Source organism: Moschus berezovskii, chromosome 2 (genome assembly GCF_049115385.1).
Source record: "Moschus berezovskii isolate FMDL1 chromosome 2, NW_MosBer_1.0, whole genome shotgun sequence".
In the NCBI taxonomy this organism is placed as follows: domain Eukaryota; kingdom Metazoa; phylum Chordata; class Mammalia; order Artiodactyla; family Moschidae; genus Moschus; species Moschus berezovskii.
In genome coordinates this window covers 90,881,955-90,908,536 of record NC_142461.1, presented here as the reverse complement: position 1 = coordinate 90,908,536, position 26,582 = coordinate 90,881,955, and the positions used below count along the sequence as shown (strand labels likewise).

Genomic DNA, 26,582 nt, shown 5'->3' with positions numbered 1-26,582 from the left:
CACCGCAGGCTCTGAGTGCGGCTCTGAGTCAGTGGATCCAGGGTGGGTCTGAGAACCTGCACACCCACCAAGTTCTTATGTGATGCGAGTGCTGCTGGCCAGGTGACCGCACTTTGAGAACCGCTGGTCTAAGAGCAGATCCTCCCTGGAGAGTCTTACACCATGAAGTCCGGTCTCAAGCTCTGCATCCTCTTTGGACTACTTCCTCCCCCTAACTGAGTCTTTTCCAGCCCTGATCATAATCTCTCTGGTCTCTGCCTTCATCACCGCTGCTCTGGCCTCTCTGTATTCCCCAGTCCAGATCCTCTGATCATTTCTGTGTTGATGATTGTGGTCACTACCTACCTTCCTGATCCCTGCCACTCAGGCCTTGAAATCTCCCATCACTCTCCACCCTCTTTCCTTATTTTGATTTCCAGCCCTCCAAACTCACTAGAACCACGCTTCCAAGTCCCAAGGCAAATCCATGCTCTGAACCTCATCTGGACACTCCCACCACTGCTTAGTATCCTTTTGCTTATCTCCAGTAAATCCCTCACAGCTGCCCGAGCCTCCTCCAGCCTCCATGGCTCCCCATTCTCTTCCTCCTTCTCCACATTAACTGAGAAAGTTAAGAGTCGTTGAACATATCTCTTCCCCTGTCATATATTTCCCTGCTAATGTCTGGTTTCTCCACTTCTCCTCTCTGGGAAAGTGTGTCCCTTCCATTTACCAAGCCATATATACTCTTCTCTGCTATCAATTCTATCCTCTCAGATCTGACCCTATCAACCACCTCCTCTTTTTTCCCCCCCTTAAATAATATACTTCGTCCCTTTTCCCAGGCTCCTTCACACAGACCCCCACACATACTCTTAAATACACCTGTCATCCTGTTACCTCTGGGTATGCTCACTGCGCCTCATCCATCACTTTTTCAAATGCCTCCTTGCTGCTTCTCCCTCCTCCCTCCTGAGACCTCTGTTAGCTGCTCTTGGGGTTCACCATTCGGCAATTCCCCAAGATCACCACTGCATGTGGCACAAAATGCTCAGACTTGGCTATCTCTGGCTCTCCCCAGCTCTGTGATCTCAGGACAGTGGAGCCCATTTCCACAACCATAAAACAGAGCACAAAGGACCAATTACGTGGCTGCTGGGGACAGGAGGCAAAACACGGGATGTTAAAGTGCTTCATACACTCTGACCTGGGCCCTCGCAGCCTCCTAACGGGAAAACGGGAGGGTCTAGCCCCTGGCGTTTCCAGGTTCCTGGCATCATTCACCAGGCTTAGGGCCACACTGTCTATCGAGAATCCTCTGGGTTTTCCCTGCGTCGCTCAGAGGTTTTCACACTGCAACCAGATAAATATGTGTTCGTTTGAAATAAAGGCCAAGGAAAGGATGATAGCTTCCTTTCACTAAGAACGAAAAGTCAGATGGAAAAATGTACCCAAGTATTTTCCCCCCTCTGGCACATTCTTTTAATCACATTCTCTGGTATGAAGTAATTTTTAAACCAGCTAGGATTTGAGCAAGTGATAATGATTTAAGCAACTGAAAAGGATTCTTTTGGGCCAACTTTTCGTTTCTCCTCAACCCCATTCACACGAATTAGAACTCACTTTTTTAACCCGTGCAGTCAGATCCTGGACAAAGAGTTTACGGAGGTTATGCAGAGTCTGCAGTTCTCGAGACTGGAAGAGATCGTTAAAACACCACTTAAGTGAGGGCACACAATTTATGACACCATCGGCACCACACCATCAACCCCAGATGCCTCCACAAAGCTCTGCAAGCCAACTGGCAAGGCCATGGGGCCCTCCGCTTCCTGTGACCTGCCCACCCTCGTGTCCTTCCCCTCCATCCGGCATCTTCCCAGGGCTACCCCAAGGTACAGAGCCTGGGAACTCAAACAAAGATATGGAAACTAGACCAAAGCCTGCTTGTTTGCTCTGTTTTAAATAGAACCTTTTCCCTCCCTTTTAACTGCGAAAACTTGAAAGCTTTCTCGTAAAAATTCCTAGTGAGCTACGTTATAACAGAATGGACTCTTTTCACTCTAATTTATTGTGTACACATTATACAAAATGCCAACAAATTTTAATGAAAAGTTAGCCACAATTTCTCCCACTCTAGCTGACCAACATTTTTCATGGTTCCACACCCCTCTGGCCCTGGTCCATAATATGCTTTTTTTGTCTCACATCACTGAGCTAATGGACACTCCACCTGGTGACCTTGGGCAAAGTATCTAACCTTCCTGTGCTTTCTTATTTATAACATGAGGATAAAAACAGTAGTTGCCTCATAATTGTTGTTATCAAGATTAAATGAGATTATTCTTATAAAACTCTTACAACAGTTTCTGGCACATAGTAAGTGTTCAGTAATAAATATTAGCTAGTATTACTTTATTGATGCATCCTAGTTGGCAGCTATTTCTTCATTGGGCCTTTACTGTTTTCTTTTGTTGATGCTATAACTTTCCTATAGTTAACTTCTTGGGAGCATTTTTTCCCCCTTCATTTAGGATTATTTTCTACTAATGAACACTTAGGAATTAGATTGCTAAGACAAAGGTCTGAGTCAAACCTGGTGCCCTCTGATAACAAAGTCAGAAAACCTAAATGTTTCCTTCCATTGAAGTCTCCACGTATTCACCACAAGACCTACAACCAGTTCTGTGAAAAATATTTTCCTATGAGGAGAGAAATACACGCGCATTTGTATTTTTCAATTTGTCAAAACGGACCTACTCTCAAACAGAATGTCAAGGTATGGAACTAACAGAAGCTCACAGAAAAAAAGGGCAAAATAGGCTCCAAAGCCATGGAAACAATAAGTTTCTGGGAATAAAGGTTCTGTGTTAATATTACTGGGTCCAATTCCATAATAGTGCTGAAATAAAAAGCACCTAAAGTCAATTGCCTCCTCAGATGAGGCAAATTACTTTCTGCAGGAGGCCAAGCGGGCCTGCTGTTGGGAACACCATGCACACAAGGCATGTCTGGGGCTGAGCCGCCAGCTGGCAGGTGTCGGGGGCAGGGGACAGCTCCATGCTGTCAGTGACACGGCCGCGCTGTCTGCGTCTCCGTCCCCGGGAGCCCAATCCTGGCCCTCTGCTCTGCGAGCTCTCCTTCCTGCTTCAGGTAGTTGATTAATGACTGAACTATAATCACAGAAAATACTTTCCATGAAAAACAGCACCCCACAGGGAAACAAGAAGAGAAGATCTAGGTGCCTTGTCAAAGGGCCAGGCGATTCTTCGGGGCCAAACACCAAACAATCCAGAGTCCTGAGCTTGGCGACTTTCTCTCATTCTTGTTTGGTTTTAGGTAACTCCCATAAACAGTTTAACACAGGCAATTCGACCTTGGAGATGGCTGATAAGCCATATATGTATGCCTAGGCAACTCCCATTTGGCTTCCTGGGGCTCCCATTTGGCTCCCATTTGGCTTCCTCCATCACGTGATTTATTTCTTCCTCCACCTGACTGCTTTCCTTCAGGTCTCTCCCAGCATGAGTGCTGCTCTCCATGTAAAAGTCAGTGCTCAGCTTCCTGTCACAGCGAGGGTGGGACCAGAGCAGTGCAGACACAAGCTCAGCAACGCAGGGGGAGGAGGGGTCTAGCCCCAGAGTCCACAAGAAGTGTCCTGTTAAAGCCAGAGGGCTGCCTGGGGTCCCAGAGACGTCCCCACCGGCCGGCTGGCCTTTCCAAATGTTGCCCCTGGAGTGGGCTTTACAGACCTTGGTCCCTCGTGGCAGGTCCCACCCTGACCTTTCCCAGACACTCCAGGAGGCAGAACAGCCTTGAGCTGAGGACGGATCAGGAAGGGTCAGCCAAAGACAGTGAGCCACCTCTGAGGGACGCTGACGGCGTGGGGAGGACGTGAGGGAAGGGTCAGCGTAACAGCCACGTCTAGACGCACGGACTGCAGGGCTCCAGCGCAGGGACGGAAAGTGTGTGTGTGTGATGTATGCGCGTGCACGTGGACGGAGAGTGAGAGCTCGTGGGAGGCTGCCCTGGCGGGTCTGTCCACGCGTGAGGGACTGAGTGTCTGAGTGTGTGTACGGGGTGGGGGTGCGGAATGGATGCAAGGGTAGGAACATCGGTGTGGCAGGGCGAACCAGTGGATCTGAGGAGGCTAGTGAGGAAAATGTGTGGCTAAAAACATATTCAAGCAAATTTCCTGGTGGTCCCGTGGTTAGGACAGCACGCTTCCATTGCAGGGGGCACAGGTTCGGTCCTTGGTCAGGGAACTAAGATTCCACAAGCTGAGCACACACACACACACCCCCAAAAAAACAGAAAAAGAAATGTATTCAACAGAGCAAAATAACATGCTCACAGGTAAGTATAAAAGAGAGAAATCGTGTGAGTCTGGGACAGAGAGTACGTGGAGGGAGTGTCTGTGAGTGGACATGAGGGGGGTTGTGAGTGAGTGAGCAGAAGCGACAGCGTGCCAGTGAGAATGTGTGGGTGGCCACGGGCGACTGCATGTGAGTGTCAGCATGTGATGGGGACGTGCTGAGTGTCTCAGTGCCTGTGAGTGTGGGGACCTGGGGGTGTGAGTGTGCGTGAAGACGTGTGAGTGAGAGAGCAAGTGACTATGCCCAGGTGTGGGTGCGACCATGAGAGGGGGAGGGCGCACAGTGAGAGTCACTGTGAGCGTGAAAGGTGTGCTAGGCGGCGGACTGTGAGAGCGCGCGTGAGTGTAAAGGAAGACACTGAAATACTGGCCTCCGGCTGGTGGGAATATACGAACATTTTAATGGTCCATATTTTTCTGAATTGCTATAAACTATCCATGATTATGAGTATCCTTCTCCAGGAAAACAGACATAGATAAAGTAACTTCATGGCTTCATTTCAGGTTCCCCCACAGCCGCTCTGTCCACTGCCTTCTCCACCAGGTTCAAGAGGCCCAACGTCTCTCAAGAGTCATTCTACTTCTGTCCTGAACGGTCTGTGCCCTTCAAGCCACCATCTGGCCTTGAGGAGTAGCCAACTCTCACCCAGGGGCCCAAGCACAACCTCAGGTCCAGCCCTGATCAACCACCTGCTTCCAGTCTGGGGTCACCAGATTGCTGGATTCAGGTTCAGGCCCACAACAGTTCATATGACATATGGATGGAACCAGTATGCTTGCCTATATCTAAACAACATGTCGTGTGCAACGACTGGATGTGTTTTCACCAGATTTAGAGACTATGTCGGGATGTCTGTCTTCAAACACAGGCTGTATGGCACTCTGAAGGGCTCAAGAGCCCTTGGCACCAGGCAGCCATCCCCAAAGGCAAATAAAACAGAAGCAAACCAGGAGACAAACCCAATGAATTCATATGTAGGCCAGAGCAAAGCAACCAGGATCTCACATGGTGAGCCCTTCTTCCAAAGGGAAGCGGACCTGCCACTCCTCTGCCACAAACCTTGCAGGTCTCAAGGCTGAATCTGGCCTGGCTCCCCTTCTGTCTTGACCTCTCTGTACCTACCCTCTACCCCGCCTCTCCTCTTGGCCACAGACAGACTGTTCTCCCAGGTGTTTCCCAAATGTGGGTCGTGGGCTGACCTCAGGGCCTTGGCACAGGCTCCTCCTCCAGATAGCCCCATGGCTCCTTCGTTTTCCTATTTAAGTTCCTGCTCAAATGTTACTTCCCAGTGGGGCCTCCCCCAGCCAGTATCCTGTGCCCCTTCTATAACCATCTAATGTAGACCACGATCTACTTCCTTACTGTTCACTGTCTGTCTTCCCCAAGTAAAGCTTCACAAGGGCCACCCTCTTCTCTCTGTTGTGTATTGAGGCAACCCAAGCACCTAAAAGAAACAGTCCTTAGCAGGTGCTCAACAAACACCCACTGATTGTTGAATGGAAGTAAGCGCAATGTGCAAGAGGCGGCAAAACTGCAGACACTGAGTTGAGTTTAAATCTCATCAGGACTCCAGGGTTATACTCCTAAGGATGGTTGGATGGTTAGTCACTATGCCAAGACCTAGGGAATAAATTCTACAGCGCTCATGTTTCCACAGGAAGTTTCATATTTAAAATGATACTCAAGAAAGGTATGCACAGATAAACTTTTAGAAGAAACAGATTCAAAAGATCATAAACAAATTTGGTCTTTGAGACTAAAATGAGTTGGGAAACACGTCAACATACCACTGTCTCCTCCAGCCCTTTGAGGTCCTCTCTGGCTTGCTCCCTTTTATCATTGAGCAATCTATAAAACAGAAAGGAACCATGAACCACCAAAGGGGCATCAGAGATTCACACAGACACCATGCATCTGCAGATGTATCAACAAAACAAACCAGCTCACCAACTCAGGGTCTGCTTTTAAATTGGCCCGACCTAACCTGAATATCTTGGTACCTGAATCACCAGTGTGGACTGGTGGAGATTTCATGGGGATGAGAGAAAACACAGGAAATGTTTAAAGCGTACTCACAAGAGCTTTTCCAGTTTCATTTCTCTCTCTTGGTCCTCTATTTTCAGCTTGTTATAATCAGAACTGAGCTTCTCCTGTTCTAGTTGCAGTTTCTGATTCAAACTGAAATGAGAGGAAACAGCAACGCATTCCACACCACCCTGAGATTCTGAGTCATGCGATTGAAGACATGATTCTGTTCCAAGCCCATTAGCTCTGTGCAATAAAGGCGACAATTCTGGAGGATTTTGAGAGATCAGAGAACAACCTCACAGCTTCCTCCCTGCCCGAGTGAAAACTAATTTCTGGGAACATCTAAGAGGCATGAAACATAAGGCTTTAAGAATGTATTTATAGCTGGCTTATGCAAGAGCTCTGGAAGGGAAAAAAAATGAGATGGGAAAGGGACCAATATTTTAAAACAGGAAAAGAGAGCCCAGTAAGAATTCTTTTTCTGCCCCACAGATGGTACGCATGCACTCCTGGAACCTTATCTGGCCACTCTGACCTTCCCTTCCTCTCTGCTCTGATGCTCTGAATACATCTCCCAAGTCTAACTCCCTGGCTGGCACAGGGAACATTCTGCTTTGTGAGGTCTTTGGCTGGGAGAGGAGGGGGAAGCGGGGGCAGTGGTCTGAGAGAGGAAACACAAAGAAAGTCTGGGCAGCTGCAAAAAAGAAACTCACCACCTGGATGGGAACACTGGGTCATTTTATGTACCCCAGTCCTTGCCAGGTAGTGCTAGTGGTAAAGAATCCACCTGCCAATGCAGGAGACACAAGAAACGGGGGATCAATCCCTGGGTCGGAAAGATCCCCTGGAGAAGGAAATGGCAACCCACTTCAGGAACCTTGCCTGGAGAATCCCATGGACAAAGGAGCCTGGCAGGCCACAGTCCATTGGGTTTCTAAGAGTTGGGCATGACTTAGCATACGTGCTATCCACATAAAACCTTTTGTATTCCCATGCCTGCATGACCATACAGAATAGCTTACACACTATCTGAAGGAAAACCCAGAGGCCAGATGAAAGGCATAGACCAAGGAAACTCCCCCCACCTGTCAACTCATTCAGAGACCCTCCATCTCTCTCACCTCCATTCCCTCCCTTCCCTTTCCTCCCAGTTGAATGATCTGTGGGTGATTCATCAGAATAATAAAAGCCATGCTTAAAGGTGAAAGCACAACCTGAGAGGGAGCATGGGGTGGCCCCAAAGGGGAGAGATGATGCTAAGTGCTTTCCGAGGTAGACTGTGCACAGATTCTACCCATGGCATGATTTACACGTTTGCTTTTAAAATGCAAATGTGCGGTACAAGCAAAGAGATTTGGATCAGTAGTCTGGAGAATAACTGCAACTCCAGTTTGACTCCTGTTTAACAGTATGACCTTAAGGAAATCATTTAGCTTTGAGTCTGTATAGAAATCTTGTTTCTTCATCTATAGATACAGAAAGGAGGGAACCTTTAGTCTAGACTGGAGCGGGGGACATGGGGGCATGGAATGAACTGTATTTCAGTGTACTTCAATATAACTGGTTTTCTTTGTTTTCCTCTTTTATTTGGGACATGTAAACACATTGTTCTGCAAAGGGACTCACTGTGCAAAAATGTTAAGAATCCTCAGGAGAGGATCCTAAAGGTGCCGCCCAGCCTGGGGACTTGTGTTGATGTGGGAAGGTGAGAGGAGTGGGGAGGGGTCATTACTGAGCAGGGGGGCTGTTCAGCAGCAGCTGCAACAGAGTGGCCTTGAGAAAGTGTCAGTGGAGCCCAGCTGCAATGACGTCCTCGAGCACAAACAGACAACCAACAGCGTGGGTCCCTAAGAGCCCACATGTGTGACCAGGTGGCTCCAGGTTGTGCAGACGCAGGTTCGTGTTGGGCGAGGAGGCAGCAGGAGCTTTCGGTCTCCTCTGGAGCATTTATTAACCCAGCAGAACCCCCAAGTCAGGACCAACTCAGGCTTTTTTACACTCTCACAGGAATTCATCCCCACCTACAGGGGCACGTGTCTGTCCACTGAGTCACCAATGTGTCCTGCTCTGCAGGGCACCAGGCAGGGCAGCTGGGCTAACCTGCCACCTGCCCACCAGAGGCCCCAGAGGGTGGACTCCAGATAGGGAACAGACCTCAGAAGCATCACAACCCAGCTCCCTGTGACACTAGGGCAGAGCCCAGCGCCCACAGGGCAGGGAAGGCAGAGAGCTAGGCTAGACACTACGTCCCTCCAGGCTGGCTCAGGGCCTGTGCCCGCCTCCACGCCCTGCAAGTCCCCCGGGGTAAACTCACTCCCGAATCTCATCGATGATTTTCTGCTTCTCCTCGATTTCATCCCGGAGTCTGGACAGCTGCTTCTGATGAGCTTCCCGGTGACTCTCCATCTGCTGCTCCAGTGCCTTCTGCAACCCAGGCCGGGGGAAATGTGTCAGCCGCTACTGGTTCTCAGCCTGCGCTGTGCCCAGACCAGATCGCTACCTCCTATTCCACCCGCCCTCACCTGTCAGATCCCCACACCAGGGCCCAGGACCTACCTGGCTTTATAGTGACAACAAAATCCAAGGATCTGTTAGAAAACTGAGTAGTTCCCATGGGCAAATGACCATATTTCATGAGGAAAGGGTCTGACCTTCCATAGCTCACCTGAGCCACACAGCTTCTCTCGCCAGGTCACCCTGAGGTCACTGACGTCTTACCACCTGGTTGACCTCAGGTCGTGGCACCTCTCTGAGCTGCACTTCCCCACCAGTAAAATGTCAATAATCTCCCGGCCCTGTCCACTGCATGGATTTATGATGATGCTCCCAGCAGACCTTTCCACCAAAGTGATGTGAACCCAGGAGAGGCCCAGCCAGGTGAGACAGGGTTGTTGGCTGAACAGCATGGCATCACGTTAACTATGGGACTCACACCCAGTGCAGCTTGGGGTTTGTCTAAAACTATTCCAGGTGGCTCTAGTAGTAAAGAACCCACCTGCCAATGCAGGAGACACAAGAAAGGAGGGATCAATCCCTGGGTCGGAAAGATCCCCTGGAGAAGGAAATGGCAACCCACTTCAGGAACCTTGCCTGGAAAATTCCATGGGCAGAGGAGCCTGGCAGGCTATAGTCCATGGGGTCACAAAGAGTTACACATGACTGAGCAACTAAGCATGCACACACATGCACACACACACACAATCAAAGTTCCACATTTTCTCCTGTCTCATTTTATCCACCTAAAACCCTTATTTCCCAATCTTCTTTCCCACATTTCCATTCCTGTTAAAAATGTGACCAAAACAAAGACCCCTCTGTTTGAGATGAAAATTCAAATCGGGGGTATTTCTTTAAAAGATAGAGGGGAGGTCCTTCCTTCCATTCAAAAGAGGGGTGACTGTTTCTGCGGAGGCTGTGACGACTGGCCAGCACAGCTACTGGAAGGTGCACTCTCTCCCTCTTGCTTGTGAGCAGGAAGAGAAATGTACTGATACAATGTAACTACTGTCTGCAAACATCTCGGGGGCCTGGACACCTGCACTCCATCTCACTTCTAAGTCCAGCCATCCTCTGAGAGCAGCTCTGACGCCCAGCCCCAGTCCCGCTCCCCACACACATCTCGGAAAGGAGCTGGATTTTCCCAGATGAAGGAAATCTAGTCCCAAGGCATGAAGGGCTCCTGGAAGGGGCTGCATACACACCTTCATTTCCTCAGCATCCTGCAGCCGGGTCAGATGCTCCTTTTCCTTATCCTGGAAGCTGACTTCGTGCATTTTTTCTGTTTTGAATTTTAAAGGATGATGTAAAAGATTTAACCACCAGGATTCCCATCCAAAAAAAAATTTTAAAAACCACAACAGAAAGGAATATGGTGAAACATCAGCTTATCTCACCAAGTTACCGCCATGGGATAAAGTAACGTGCCTCTGAAGGGGGACTTCTTGAATGTCACTGTCAGATAGCCTCCACACCTCAGGACTTCCAGCTTGTTAAATCAAGGCTGATCTCTCCAGGGAGACTGTGGAAGTCCTCCAGGGAGAATGGCAATTGGAGGGGACATATGAACCTAGAGTGGTTATGCTAGACCTGATGGGGCTGCCACTCCGTGCCCTCAGAGGACTGCTCCGCACCAGGCCTGGTGAGCCACTCCTGCCAGTGTGCATAAACGTGCATGGTCACTGACAACGCTCTCTGCCAATATTAGTGGTATTTGGATTCCTGCCACTATTAGAGTTTCAGAAAGAGCTAATTTACCTCCCATGGGTATTCTCTAAGAATCTGAAGCAGGAAAATAACCTAGGCACAAGCACAAAGAGAACAGAAACATAAAATAACTCTCTCCAGACTAAGCAGGAAGCCCACGCTGTGTGTTGGGGGCATGGTGCTATGTGACACACCTCTGGGGAGGGGGCATCAGCCCCACCCTCCTCTTGGTCAGTGGTCTTGCCGAGCCCAGGGAACCATGGGCAGCCTCAGGTGGAGGGACCAAAAGGGTTTCCAACAGTGACATTCAAGTCATTAAGTATTCTCTCCATTCTGTTTCACTTTATTTCAGTGTCAACTACAAATTGGGACTTGCCAAGGGCATTTGCCAGCTGCCTCTGCAGAGACTGAACCCTGAGTTCCTGCAGCTGTTGACCTTCGACACGCCCTGAAGGGCGCCCAAGGGTGGAGAAATGAGGCATTTTGTGCTCCAGGGAAACTGGTCTTTAGATAGATATTTTCAAGGACTGATTTCATGATCCCAATCCTTGCATCTCCTCGTATCAAGAAAAGCACTAAATATCTTCATGGTGAAATTTGGCTCCTCATGGCTAGCAGAAAACCTTATGCAACATACATGCCTGATTGTGTGAACTCCCCCTTCACCAAAATCATATATATTGACCTTCCCACACTACCGTGTTGGAGCCCTTTCTCAGAGCTATCTGAGGTGCAATCTCCTGGGCTGCAGTCCTCATTTTGCCCCAAATAAAACTTAACTCACAACTTTCACGTTATGCATCTTTTTCAGTGGACATCAGCTATTTTTGCTTTGATTTTGTTTCAGCGGCACCACTGCAGAAGTCATTGACCAGAGGGAAAGCTTCTTTTCCATGTCAACTTTTGGGCAGAGCATTCTATTCCCAACATCCCTTATCTCATAAAGAAAACCTTACAAGGTCATAGCCGGGGTGGGTGTGTTCTCCTTTTTTGTTAATTTAATATTGCCATTTGAAGCAAAATATATTTACTGAGCAAATAGACAATACAACAATAAATAAAAAAAAGATAACATTGTCACCAATCCTATTACCCTACTAAAACCATGTTCCCTTCAAATATTAATTTTATAGGGCTTCAAACATAAGTATCCACTGATTTTTAAATGTTATAACCACACTAAAGATAAAACTACATATTATGATGTTTAATCTAATGCACTGTAGACATTGTTGCTTGGTCTTCATGTATTTCATCTCCTTCTTTTAAACCACATACCATAGTTCATTTAACTGTTGGACATTTAGGTGATTTCCTTTTTTTCCACTAATATAAACAATGAATTCTCGAGAATTCTGCAATGAGTATTTGAGATTTGAGGAGTAAAAGGTATGAAAAGTGTTAGCATGATTAATATGTATTTTCAAAATGCTTCCCAAAGGGATTTTACCAGCTTTCTTTGCAGCTCATAAGATCTGTGTGTTCCCGTTTCACCACAACACATGCATCATTAATCCTGTCCTGGTTTCTACATTTCCAGTCATTTCTCTCGAGTCTCTTCTATTTGTTCATATTTATTGAGTGCTTCCTATGTACTGAGCACATTCTTCCACAAAGGGGTCGGGAGACTGTCTGGAAAAGGCAGAGTTTGCTCAAATGATGCAAGATGCAGGGGAACCACGGGTGCAAGTTCAGAACTGATATTTAGAGCAACAGGACAGCATGGAAAGGTTGGAGGTCTGGGGCTGGACATAAGGTAGCACCTGATTTTGGAATCCTCCCTTGGGATGCAGCACAGTGGCCAGCCTCGAACATGTCAGGGTTTAGGCCCTCGGTCAATGAATGGAGCCACAATTCTTAATTAGGATTAAGGTCAGTGACGATGAAGCTGGAGATGAACAGAACCAGAGAAGCATCTGGCGGGTTGAATGGACAGGCCTTGGTGACAGAATGGAGGCAGGAGGTGAAGGAGGGAGAGGACTCTGACTTGGGCAGCAGGGTGGACTGAGGGAAAACGCAAAGCGAAGCAGATATGGGGAGGGGGCAGTCTTCTAGATGGTTCTCTACCCCCTTCCCCACTCCAGTTATGCCACTGTTTTCAGTAGACATACAAATGCTTTAACTGAGCAAATTAAACATCAAGAGTCCAGCCAACTATGGAGGGCCTGGTTCAGGCCAACCACTGGACACCTGCAAAGAGGCTGATTGCTCACCTTGTGCTCGGAGCTTGGCCAGCTCTTCACTGAGCGAGTCCTGGGACTCTTCAAGCTGTCTCCTCTTCTGCTCCATGTTCTGCATGTAGTCCGTCAGGGATTTGATCTTGGCTTCATGCTTTAAACAAGCAGACAGAAAGGGGGCTGTGAGTGACTAGCGAGTGATTATCCTGGCTTGCCCAGGACCGTCCAACAGGAAAACGCAACAGAGCAGGAGTTCTTGACTCCTCTGTTTGAGTCCCAACAGCCAAGTGCCTATTCTGCCCTAGGCTTGGGATCTGGGATCACAGGCTAAGACAGTCCTCTTTCTCCCATGAGCTTCTCTGCCTCATTCCCCTGCTCATGGCTTTTCTTACCACGTCCTTCCTTACCATCTATTAAACTGAAATATCAAAGCCCAAGATGGTTTTCCTCTTTGTAAAAAACAGAGTCTGCTGGAAAGAAAGGGGCTGGAAAAGTGTCAAGGCTGCGGGCTTCATTCTTTGAACTTGCACCTTTGGATTTCTTCTTTGGAACTCAAGTATTATGTCTTTACACTTTCTGCCTTTCAAGCACAACAATTCCTATTTCAGAGACTTTGTGTTTCCATTTTCTTCTCCCTAGGAAGCTCTCCCCAACACCCTGCCAGACATGGGCCTGGCTGGATCCTTCTTACTTGGGCCCCAACATTTTCTTATAGCACCTAACTTCTTTTTGATTCATCTATTTTTTTTTCTACCTGATAGCTCCATGAAAGCATAGAGTTAATAAATAATAATGGAGGAAGGAATAAATGAATGAATGAGAGCTTGTGACTGAACAAGAACAGTAGTCACCTCGAGGCAAGTGGAAATATGCAGACGCCTCCTCCCCCATATCTACATGGATCATATTTAGGCAGGAGGACCCTGGAGATGGAGCTCTAATGTAACGAAATAACCTCTGGGAAATGGGACTTTGTTGAAGCAGATATTTTATAAGCATAGCTTTTGGTGACAAGGATGAGTATAAACAAAGGAGATAATAGCATTTTAGCTGGAAATATTTTGTCAGGTTCCTTAGATCATGTCAGAAAATAAAGAAACAAGGTTTTTCTTACTTTTGAAAAAAGCAATGACTAAATCTTTGGTTTGTGTAAATTGTGGCAGAGTAGAAAATAGCACCTAAGGGAAAACTGTATCTGCTGCTAATGCAGAAAGCACTGTCTAACCAACACAGTTATTCTTTAACCCCAAACCATCCTAATATTCTTGACTCCAATCTTACACACCTTGAGTGTGTGTCACTCTTAAGATCTGGGCAACTGGGGCCCCAGTCCTGGGCCTGACACTTTAGAGCACCCCACCTGGGCAGTCCTCTGGCTGCACCCCAGTCTACCGAGCAAAGTTCTCTGCCAAGGGAACGTGCCCACGTGGAATCCACATCCTCTTCTAGATCACAGTGAGTCTGGAAAACTAGAAACTCCTTACTCTAATGACCCTAAGGTCACTCCCGGGAGCAGCAGCGCAGCTTCCATCATCCATTTACATAGATTGCAGCTGACACAGTTGCACAGCTCCATCAGCTCACAGAACATGCGGAAGGGGCCTGACTTGGACATGGAGGCTGATGTGTCCAGATGGAAGGAAAGACAGTGGGCTTTGGGCCGCAGGGCCTCTGTCTGTGTATTTGCGTCGGCCTTCAAATGTTAGAGACAGAGTGCTTCAGAAGCACATGCTCTCAGAGTAACAGGTGACCTGGAAATCAAACCTCAAGTGTACTATGCCCTAATGTTTATCGTTTTTCTTCTCAATTTTCAATTTCAGAGTCCAGCAATGCCAGAAAAAGTAGTATAAATTTCACCCATAAACCACTCTATCAACTATTTTCCTCCTATATTCCTGGTCTTACCTATGCTGCTGCTGCTAAGTCACTTCAGACGTGTCCGACTCTGTGCGACCCCACAGACGGCAGCCCACCAGGCTGCCCTGCCCCTGGGATTCTCCAGGCAAGAACACTGGAGTGGGTTGCATCCATACAAATGCATATTTTACCAAGTTGCAAGGTACAGCATGGATCTGTCACTTGGCATTTCCATTTTTATTTAACTTTATATAATTATACTTTCCAAATGCCTAGGTTTCATACATTTTTGGTAAGAGCTGCATAATATCCTTCCATGTAACTTTATGTTATTAGTCTCTCAATAAATAGTTGCCTATTTTATTTTATTAAAATGAAAGTAATATTGCAATCAACATCTTCCATGTAAGTGCTAATATTTTAAATCAGAGAATGATAATACCATATGAAATGAAAAATTTTCACTTTCATTAACAATGAAAAATGCTATAAGTGAAATTACTGGCCAAAGTATACTTACGCTTTTATGGGTTTTGATTCCCAAGGTGCTTTCCAAAGGGACTGACCAAATTATACTTTTCTCAACAATGTATATAAATTTCACTATTATACACTGGCTCTGACTAATCTCTTAAACACTTCTTTGCTTACTATGTTATTTATAAAATGGAAACTTGATGCTTTAATTTTCATCTCTTAAATGATTACAGTAGGAGACAAGGCTGGAGATGGTTATATGATGACACATTCCTGTTTAAAAGCATACAGGATGAAGTGTGCTTTCGTCTGCTTCTCAGCACTGTCAGATGTGCCATTACATGCTGGTATCTGCTCTCCCCAAATGACTTTAGCTATTTTAATGCCTGGACTGAGGCAGTGAGCAGCACACACTGGACCACTCACAGAAGCCTCAAACCCAAACGCCAGCCTCAGGTATGGTGGCAGACCAGAAACAAGGCTGCTGTTTTCTGAAACCACCATGCTAAAATGAAAAAGCTTTCCAATGGACAGAAGAGTACATTATCACTGGGGCTTGAAAATCCCTTCAAGGCTCTGAGTTCCCACACAAAGGTTTGAGTTCCAGCTCTGCCTTTCACTGGCTATGAGAGTCTGGACAGCATATTTAATCTTTCAAGTCTCATCCTCCTTATCTAAAAGGCAAGGATAATCATAACACCTGCCTATCAGAATTTTTCTAAAGATCAAGTGAGAGAATGCGTGGAAAGGGCTTAACACAATATACAGCGCACTGCAAGCACTCGGTAAGATGTTTCCTGCTACTGCTATACTGGTAGTGGTGGCAGTTTCCCATATTAAACTGGATCTGTGGTACAGATTAAAAGATCAAAGGATGCTGCCTTAGCTGAGAGGTGTTTTAGATGCCGCCCAATCTTTTCCACTTTTCCAGGGAAGCGTGCAACAATCCATGGGGTGGCAAAGAGTTGGGTACGACTGACCACTGAACTGAACTGAATCTTTTCCATTCATTATACATCACTATCTATCCTACCTACCTTCCTACCTACTTATTTATAAATAGCTAGATAAAGATATGTAGACACATCCCTTAAAAAAAAAAGACTGAAGGTAATTCATGTAATTTGTACAACTAAACCTAGCCTTAAGAATAAGCCTGGCCAGTCACCGCCTGGCAGGCCATGGACAAGTCCATCAGTCGTCCCTATTAGGCATCGTCAGCCTCAGCAAGAGCGTGGAGGAAGCAGATTTCCAGAGCACAAGGCTGTGACATGAGAACGAAGGGAAGGCCTACCTGGGAGATGAGCAGCTGGCAAGCCGCCAGCTCCCGCTCGCTGGCATTCATCTTCCTGTTGGAGTCCATCTGGGCACTCTCAAGCTGTTTGCTGCGGTTCACCAGAGATTTGACCTCCGACTTCATCTTGCTGATGTACAGCCGGGCCATGGTGAATTCCTCTTCAATGACTCCGTTCACATCTGCCAACTGAGTACAGGAGGGAACCACTCAATGATGCCTACGATTGCCAGAGGTTCACAGGGCCCTGAAACCTGTCCATGGGGATGTCTGTGGATTTCTGGGTTAAGAATCCCTAATCACAGGACCACAAGCTGAGAACCACAAGTTGAACTATAGGTTCATCCCCAAGTTCTCTGAAACTTCGTATAAAACTTCCAATAAAAAACCTCAACTAATAAAATCTTCAGTTAACCAGGTTTTTCATTACAATTGATTTTCTATAATGAAAGAGATGATATCAGTAGAAAAAGATATTGAAATTTTAAAAAGAGATAACTCTGAAGAGGTGTTCCTTACATTTCTGGAAGGGCAGCAAAACTCAGTGTTCCTAAAGGTGATCCTGAGTCCCAAATCATTCAAAACTTCAATTATGTTCTCTACAGCCTGCTATCCAGAGAAACAAGCAGTCTAAGAGCTTGAACATGTTTCTATAATCAAAGGTTGAAATACACAGGATTCTCTATATAGTTCTCAATTAAAGAATCCGCAGAGTCGGACATGACTGAGCAACTGAACTGAACTGAACTGAACTGAATGAACAAGAACGTGCTATCACCAGAAACACCTCTGGATGAAAGTCTTCCTGAATGACTTCTCATTATGGCCAATGTTTACTTGCCCCTACATGCCTGCCCCTTCCAAGCACACGGGAATCTCGCTTAGTTAAGATCACCTGAGAATAACGGTTTAAATTCACCTTTAGAAGAAAAAATTCTGACAACCAGAATTCTTGTACCTTCTCGTATTTGTTGCCTAATTTTCAGAGCTCTACAGGATACAAATAATGTAGCAAGATACTTGGGATAGAAACCCATTTGCTGAGATGCCCAGATAGCTTTGAGCAAAGTAACTGAGAATATTTTGTTTAACCACCAGAGGGCATCCTAGCACCTCAGGAGAAAACAAGAGCCCTCTCCAGTACCCATCCCACGAACAGAGGCTTCAGTTAATCTGCGACAGTGATTCCAACTCTGTTTTTTGATGTTTCACAATACACTCCATCTGCCCACTTTTGTCATTATTGCTGTTATTAACTCATCGTATGACTATTTTTTTCAGTAGACATTTAAGAGCTAGGAACACGGAGTGGTCTATCAACCCTGAAAATTGGCAGCGGGTAAAAAGTACACTGGACAGTGATGAGTGCCTGTAATCTGGTGTCAACCCTCCCCTAAAAATTCCCCAACAATGTTGTTAAATGTCTCAGGGTCAGTCAACACAATGCAGAGTCCAGTTTCACAGCAAGAAAATCCACAAGTATCAACATCTGACTCCACCTTACTTGAACAGAAGTGAAAGTCTCTCAGTCATGTCCAACTCTCTGCAACCCCATGGACAATACAGTCCATGGAACTCTCCAGGCCAGAATACTGGAGTGGGTAGCCATTCCCTTCTCCAGGGGATCTTCCCAACCCAGGGAACAAACCCAGGTCTCCCACATTGCAGGCGGATTCTTTACCAGTTAAGCCACCAGGGAAGCCCCTTACTTTAACGGAGGTTCTTACTAATCAGTTACATTTCTGACTGCCAGCAATTTGCCTACCAAACACCACTCATTACACTCCTTTCATAATCCAGTATCATGGAGATAACCGATGAGAAAACCCCACAATCTTTAAGTTCAGATTTATCCTTCTGCCTTGGTGATCAGTCCAGCACAGTACAGAGATGAAAAACTCATTCTTTAGCCTGACCAAGTGTGCCCTGTGTATTGTCTTTCTGTATAAAGGTTAAGGGGACATCCATCTCTCTCGTGTGGAATTCACAACCTATACCAGCTCCTGGGGGGAAAACGTTGCTGAACCGAGTTAGGGTGTCGTGGGAAGGGAACACACATCTCCTCCTCTAAGACGTTCTTCAGCTGAGGGCACATTGTGCTCTATGCCCAGGTGACATCTGAATTGGAGATGAGCAGAAAAAAAAATTACAATAATGGGCATTCTCCAAAGTGAGAACTGGGTATTTCTTCCCTCAAACCAGAACCATAATTTCTGAAGCCTGTACTTATTCTAGGAGGTCAAAAAGGAGATTTTGAATCTACGTCTGATGGGAAAAAAAAATAAAACTACTCCAAGCAAACATTAACTGCAAGGTTTCTTACCACTTACAAGCTCATGTATGTAGTCATATAAGTTCAGAGTTTTCAGTAATTCCAGTATACTGTTATTTTAAAAAAGGAGAATCAGAGTTTGCTGCTGTAGGATTATTTAATAATTCTCCTCTGGGTCTGACAGTGACTGAAACGAATGTACTAGACTATGAGGCCCAGTGTGGATGACTAATTCAGCAGAAGAGACTGCCTCCCCTTCCATTTTGCCTGTATAGGAATCCCCCCCACCCATGTCTCTAGAGCATACAGCAGTCATCCAAGGTGCCATTTCTAGGCCAAGTAAAAGGTAAGTGAAGTGACTGTTCACATTCTAAGACATAAAAAGTCATCTGTTGTTGCTGTTTAGTCACTCAGTTGTGTCCAACTCTTTTGTGACCTCATGGACTGCAGCCCGCCTGGCTTCTCTGTCCATGGGATTCTTCAGGCAAGAATACAGGAGTGGGTTGCAATCTCCTTCTCCAGAGGATCTTCCCAATTCAGGGATCAAACCCTCATCTCCTGTGTCTCCTGCATTGCAGGGAGATTCTTTACTGCTTGAGCCACCAGTGAAGCCCTACAAAGTGATAACAGGACTTAAAAAATCCTTATTAAAAAAAAGCGTCTAGAAATGTCAGTTTTATCTACAAGTGCAGCACAGAGCCAAGGTATGATAAAGGTGCTTCCAAGAGGTTGAGGAGCAGGAAGGGAATGAAGAAGCAAGCCGTCTTGGAGGCGAGGACCCCAGCCACCATTCTGTGGGGGCTGGAACTCACACCCCAGCCCCAGCAGACCCCAGGCTGTGCTGAAGAAGTTGATGAGAAGGGAGCCATCAGTGATGAAGGCTGACTTCAGGCCCAGGATCCGGAACAGTTTTATCTGCATCTCTGGTCCAGCCACAGCCAGGTCCCCCATGGAGGTGGGGCCCAGGGTCTCTGTCACCTGCTTGAATCTCTTCACCTCCATCTCAGCTAGACCTGAGGTCAGAAGAAAACTAGGCAGCTAATCCAATCCATTTTGTTTATCAACCTCAACTTGTTATTCTGCTTGTGGCTAGAAATCTGGAAATCTCTGCCTTAAAGAAAGACCGGTGACGTTGGAACATGAAAAGAAGAGGCTCACTAACAAACCTGGATAAAGTCAACACTAGGCTCATCTTGTCATTTGCTGCTCTCATCTTGTTTTGTTGACTTAAGTATTGCCTGGACTCTGAAAATGCCCCAGACATGACTGAGCTAGAGAAATATGCGTTCTTCTATTGTTTTGCTGTTCAGGCCTGCTGCATCCTAGAACTGAAGGCTGAGAGAGACCCCAGCAGCCATCTTTCCCTCTTGCCCCAGAACACCACCAGGGGGATTGAATAGGATTTTTAGGAATAAAAACATAAGATCACCAAAAAAGATTTCCTTGATCTCATTTTTTAGATCAAAAGAATTATATCAACTGAATTCTCATCGCCATAAGAAAAGTATCTGTACCCACAATGATAGATCTAAGAAATATATGCATAACCCATGTAGTTCCTGAGCTGACCATCTTCAAGATAATCTGGACTCATCTATCACTTTACAGATTAGGAATATGAAGCCCAGATAAATAAAGTAACTTGCCCAAAGTCACATAATTACTCCCCTTTAATGCTCATTGCCATGATGAACTTTTTCCTTACAATTACGAATTAAATCATAATTATAAGGAAAAAAACAGAATGATTAAGAATATGATGCTATCTAAATGAAAGTTATCAATGAAATTAACTAGGGCATCCAATGTCTGGAATTCAAAGATATCTTAAAAATATTCAAAGTACTTAAAAATGATCTCAATCATACTTCATATTCCCAAAGGTAAGGACTCTTTTTTTTTTTTAATTCCAAAGCACCCAGACACTCCTTGATTTCATTAGCATTTTTCATCAGCTCTATTTTAGAACTTGGCATAAAAATATCTTCCTTTATCATTATCAGCAGCAGGCACCAACTTCCCATAAATCAACTGCACCTTCATATTGCAAGGACCATTTAATCACTCCAACCTCAGAAGTTTATAGCTCAACACCAACATATGCATCTAAAAATAAATCCTCAAATATAAAATCACCGAACTGGAACTTAATAGGGTTAATCTTATAGTACCGGAGAATTCTATGCTAAAATTAGATTCGTTTGCAAAGATTCATGAAATATTCAGTTACAATAGAGGTTCTATGAAAGAACGATTGGGTTTACAAGAGGTCATATGCTCTAAACCTCGATCTGTTATACCACCTAAGAAGAGCTTTCAATGGTTCCCAGAAATGTCCATAAACAAAAGTAATTTGGGGAGGCCTGTCTAGTATTTAACAATCCCAACTCAAAACCTGAGTGTTCCTCCAAAGCAGACTGAAGTAGAATTCGGCCTTTTAAAGGCGAACAGGCTAAACTCTAAGAATTTGGTTTTAAGAACCTTTGAGGTAGAAGTTTAATACAATAACACTATTCCCTGGCTTGATAAAATCCACACGTTCATCAATGGCTACTCCACAGAAGGTCTCGAGTTCGTATAAACCTACAGTAATCAACTTAACAACAACAATCATCAAAACAGTATGGTTATGGTAGAAAGATTGGATCACTGAAATAGACTAGAGAGACCAGAAATAGCCCCACACACTTTTGAAGGTGGCAGACATGCTCATCATCTTATTGCGGGGATGATGGTTTCATGAATGTACATATATGTCAAAACTTCTCAAACTGTATACTTTATGTGCAGCTGGGACTTCCCTGGTACCCCAGAGGTTAAGACTCCACACTCCCAGTGCAGGGGGCCCAGGTTGGGAACAAGACCCTGCATGCCAAAACTGAGATCCTGCCTGCGGCAACTAAGACCTACCACAGCCAAAAAAGTAAATACATGCAGCTTATTTTATCTCAGTTATACCTCAAGAGAGCTATTTTGTTTGATGTCGCTCTTATCTTTCCAATGTCCTGTCTATTTTGTGGCAAACTGTTCTTGATTGATAGCAGCATTTACTCTCATTTCCCTGTATTCCTAAACTCATAGACGACTTTATGCCACGTCCCTTATAACTTTGCTATCGATGGCACTAATGTACACCACCCCAGGGGTTAATCATGGTTGGTTTAAGCCCATTGTGGTAAAACTATTTCTCTTTGCTTTCCCAGCTTCCCTTGCAGCTTAGGGTGACCATGTGACCCAATTCTGGCCTCTATAAAGTATAAGGGGATGCCTATTGGGGATTTCTGGGATACAGTTCTCTCCTGGATGAAAGCTGTCTGGTTTTACAGCCTGTCCTGCCTTGGACATGATGATTGGTGCTACGGAAGCTATCTTGCCACCAAGAGAAAAAAATCTACAGATGTGAAAAGGTCATAGGCTGAGGAAAACAGAAAGAAGATAAAGACCTACATCCGTGACATTGTTGAGATCCTGCACCAAAAGTTGCTTCTAAAACTTCAAGAAGCATAGGAATGACCTGGGGACCCTTGTTAAAATGCAGTTTCTAATTCAGTAGGTCTGAGGTAGGCCTGAGAGTCTCTAGTTAGAACAAGTTCCCGGGTGATGCAGATCACAACCTGAATAACAAGATTCTAGACTTCTTATACTATGAATAAGAAACTTTATTTTATTAAGCCACCGTGAGATTCCTCTTATTTCCAGCTGAAAGCTTTCCTAATTCACAGATTGATTGGGGACCTTCATTCTGTTGTATTTTCACAGAAAAGGAGAGGGCTTCCATGGTGGTCCAGTGGTTGAGACCACTTTGCAATTCAGGGAACACGGGTTCAATCCTGGTCCAGGAAGACCCCACATGCTGCAGGGCAGCAAAGCCTGTGAGCCACAACTCCTGAAGCCCATGCTCCTAGAGTCTGTGGACTGCAACCAGAAAGTAACCCCCGCTCACTACAACTAGAGAAAACCCATGCACAGCAAAAAAGACCCAGTACAGACAAAAACAAATAGATAACTTAAAAAAAAAAAAAAGGAGAAACATTTCTGAGTAGAACTTTTGTTTAACCTATCCAACCCCAAAGCTTTGTGACACTGGCATGTAATTCTGAGGACTATACCAACTCACAGAAGGACAACCAAGATTTGAGGACATTTCCTATAATTGAAAGGTAATTTTTTTTCTCCTCCTTAACCAAAATAATAATTTACTTAGTCATTCAATCAGCCTTTTGTTCATTCATTCAAATATGGTCAAGCACACAGCAGATGCAAGACACTGTGCTAAGCACTGGATACTTAGGAGAATAAACAGACTCTGCTTGCTCAGGATCGTGCCATTATAAGTGACGGCAGAGAGGATAAAAGAAGGGCTGGCTTACAGTCTTCACGTCGTTGGTACCAATGATTCCTCCTATCTCCCCCAAATCCTTCAACAGCAGATTCAGGATCTCAGTGGCCCTTTTCTTCTGATGATTGCTAAGCTCTTGCAGCTGGCTCAGTTCTCTCTGCGTGGTTGTCAGTGTAGTCTGAAATACACATTTTAACACCAGATTTAAAGGGCCACCCATCAATTTCATACACACAGTGTCATCAAGAATAACATCATGTAGGTTGGAGTTCTTTTATCCTTTCACGTAATTTCGACAGGAGTCCTTTTAAGCCAAACTATGGACTAGTTCTGCATTCTCTGATATCACAGAATATCAGATATATCAGATATAGTCTGCATATCAGATGATAATTTCCAGGTCAGTGGAATAAGTTATTAAAAATAAATAAAGCTCAAAAGGAGTCCTTATGTTTATAATGTGTAATCACATCTAATCCTACCTACCAGATGTTCTGTTTCAGTCCACATTCTTCAGGATATAAACATACCTGCAAACGTCTCCACCTCTACTCCACTTCCAAACAGACCTGCTCCCTGGGACCACTTCCAAATTCCCATCTGACTTCATAACAGATGGGTCTGGAAGACCCAAAGGGACATTAATGAGTTTAGAGAACAACCACGAAAAAGTCTTTCCATCTTCAAGTGAACCAGAACTGGACACTCTTCATCACATTTCAAATTTAGTCTGGTTCAACAGGAGATGGCTTCTAAATACACATACCAGAGCCCCATTATTACTGAACATTAACAAATTCATGCCTTTCACATTCTTCATGTATGATACCAATAAGCATATATTTTTAACTACCTAACTTAACAAACTCTCCCCATCAACAAATTGGCCATCTTTTGGTTTCTTGGTATTAACTCAGCCAAAAGAGAAAATAATCTGCATAAATTATGGAACTGTAAAGGTTAATGCAAAGACATTTATGTAATTCTTCCATATGCAACTATTCTACTATTGAGAGTATTTCTTAATAATCAAAAATAGTACTCTGAACTAGTCTAGTAGTACTTTGGTCTGACAGAAAATAAAACTTGTATCGTGGAAAATGTTTCATTGTTTTGGGAAGCAAATATACCACAGACTAGTTTAAAAAATCTTGCAGAAAACAGTATGCCCCGAAAAACCCAAGTCTCCTTCTTTCCTATGAAACTTCTGCTTTGTTTTTCTATTTTTCACTTTTGTTTTTATTTAGGCATTGCCACTGCTTATTTCATTTTGTTTTCAAAATCCACAGAAGCAGTAGTTCCTATCTTGAGAAACATTAAAAAGCCTTCCTACATGCAGCTGAATGTATGGAATAAGCAGCGTTTTCCATCCGCAGCATCTACGGTCAACAGATCAGCGCTTTCCTGCACCATCTGCTACTTCCCCTTGCCGGGAGGATGGTGGTTTCCACCAAGCAGACTGGGCAAAATCCCATGATACCAGGCCATTGGACTGAGGTGCCAAGGGCAGCTGGTTACAGCCACTCGGCTGCCCACCAACCATCTTCCAAGTAGAAAAAGCGAAAATGGACACATTCCACCAGCAGCCACTTCACCAAATGCTCACTGGCCCTCTGCCACTAGCTCCCTGTGCAGAACCAGCAGTATCTCTCGCTGGGAGAATCTGAAAATTAGGAAACGTGCAGATCGAAGCACTGGCTGAAAAACAGGACAACAGACAAACCAGGACAGCTAGCTCCTAGGCGAGGACAAGCAGCGCTGGGGAAGGAATGGGCTGCATTCAGGAAGGTGTAAACAGGAAGAGTGAACTCCATGCCTTGCACGCTCCCCTGTCAATACACTGTTTTGGGATTTATTTGCTGATACTGTAGCATATGCACAGGTCCACGCTTTATGTAAACTGTCACTAATTCCCATTCCCTGAAAGGAACATGTTATTATCACCATTTTTACAGATAAGGAAATGAACACTAAAGTGTTAAATGTCTCGACTAAGGCTTAACAGTTGTAAAGTCAGATTTCTAAATAGGATTTTTCTGGCTCCAAAGTCTGCACTTTCTTGAGTATCCTACAAGGCATCACTTCTGGTGTTATAAATCCCCTAGATATAAAACAGATCTGACACGAAGATCTGGGGCAAGTGGACAAGTCACTTACACAAACTATTTCAATTATTGGAGGATTTCAAAGAATGCATCTGTCCCTAGCACTGAAAAGCCACTCAGCCAACTGCCGTGCTATGTAGTGTCTTGTCAGTAAATATCAATAAAAGTACAGGAATGGCACCCGAGGAAGTCCCGCCCCCACACACAAATGCTCCAACCGTTTTCTGGGCCAGCTCGTCTGTCAGCTGCTCATTGGCCCTGGTCTTGTCCTCCACTTCCTGTGACTTCTGGTCGTAATTGACAGCCAGCTCCTCCAGAGCCTGAAGAACTTCTTTCACCTCGTCTTTGGCTGCCTCATTTTCAATCTGGAGACGTGTCAGCTCCTCCTGAATCTTCTCATAGTCTCTCCTCGTGGAAGCTAAAAGCTGGGGAAATCAGATGGCATTGGAATTGGTGAATCTAATGTTCAAAGGTTTATGTTCAGTGCTCTACCCAAAGATTAGAGAAAATAAGTTGAAAAAGCTCAGGATGACTAGAAACCATACTATATATCCATATGCTAAATGAAAAAATAGCATGTTGTCTTGAAAATATGTTTTTCTTTCTCTTTCTGTTTCTTTCTTATTTAAAGCTGCATAAGCTTAACTCCAAGAACAGATAACAGATCAAGAATCACCACACTTTTTAGTTCACTGGCTATTCCACATGTTGAACAAAGAATAAGGAGGAGTAATTTCCAAGGACCATAATAATACTTACATGGCTTTTTACTATTATCATTTTTTCACATTGTAAACTGGTCAATTTCAGAGTCAATCAAAACAGTATAAAAGAGCAGTCCCTAATTTTTCTTAATATTAACCATGGATTACAGAAGAATTTGCCCCCCACATTAACACTAGTAAAACGTGAATGACTGACCTTACGGATACTTTCATTACTTTTGTGCTTACTGCATTTTCTGATTTGCCTATAGTGAACAGATATTGTCTTGACAGTATAGAAAAATAGTAAGAGTCTTCACTGTAACAAAAAAGAAAGCTTATCACAGCAGTTGTACCAAGCTGGAGATGCACAGCCACACATGGAAGGGAGAGGGCAGGAAACACTAAACAAATGGAGCACTCAACCATAGTCAGGAGGAAAATCAATTAAAGACGGTTCCTGCCAAGGGAAATGTTTGCGCAGAGGGCATAATCACTGTCCTAAAGAGATACAGGGCAACAAAGAGGAAGCGAAGAAAACGGTGAGAGTGTGTGTTACATCTATGACAGGGGTGGGACTGGGGCCATGAACCATAGCCACGTGCTATAATCACAGCATATGAGCCAATCCATGGCATTTTAGCAACAAAGCAGAAGACACCCTAAAGCACAGAAGAAAAAACATACTTAGGCTCTCAGCAAGGGAATTACAAACCATCTGTATTTGATAGATTGGCTATCTGTTCTTTGCTTAGGTTCCTGTTTGTAAAATAC

The 26,582-nt window shown here is 44.9% G+C and overlaps 1 protein-coding gene across 1 annotated transcript in view; it reads right to left on the bottom strand.

Moving 5' to 3' along the window:
• Positions 1-26,582, bottom strand: part of KIF5C (kinesin family member 5C) — a 158,106-nt gene that overhangs the window by 20,920 nt on the left and 110,604 nt on the right. Inside the window, exons 14-22 of the mRNA XM_055398476.2 lie at positions 25,323-25,529; positions 23,031-23,177; positions 16,389-16,577; positions 12,797-12,914; positions 10,082-10,158; positions 8,695-8,804; positions 6,429-6,530; positions 6,140-6,200; positions 1,603-1,674 (exon numbers count right to left, since the gene is read on the bottom strand). Coding sequence (XP_055254451.1) covers positions 1,603-1,674; positions 6,140-6,200; positions 6,429-6,530; positions 8,695-8,804; positions 10,082-10,158; positions 12,797-12,914; positions 16,389-16,577; positions 23,031-23,177; positions 25,323-25,529 — 1,083 coding nt within the window. The remainder of the gene's footprint in view (positions 1-1,602; positions 1,675-6,139; positions 6,201-6,428; positions 6,531-8,694; positions 8,805-10,081; positions 10,159-12,796; positions 12,915-16,388; positions 16,578-23,030; positions 23,178-25,322; positions 25,530-26,582) is intronic.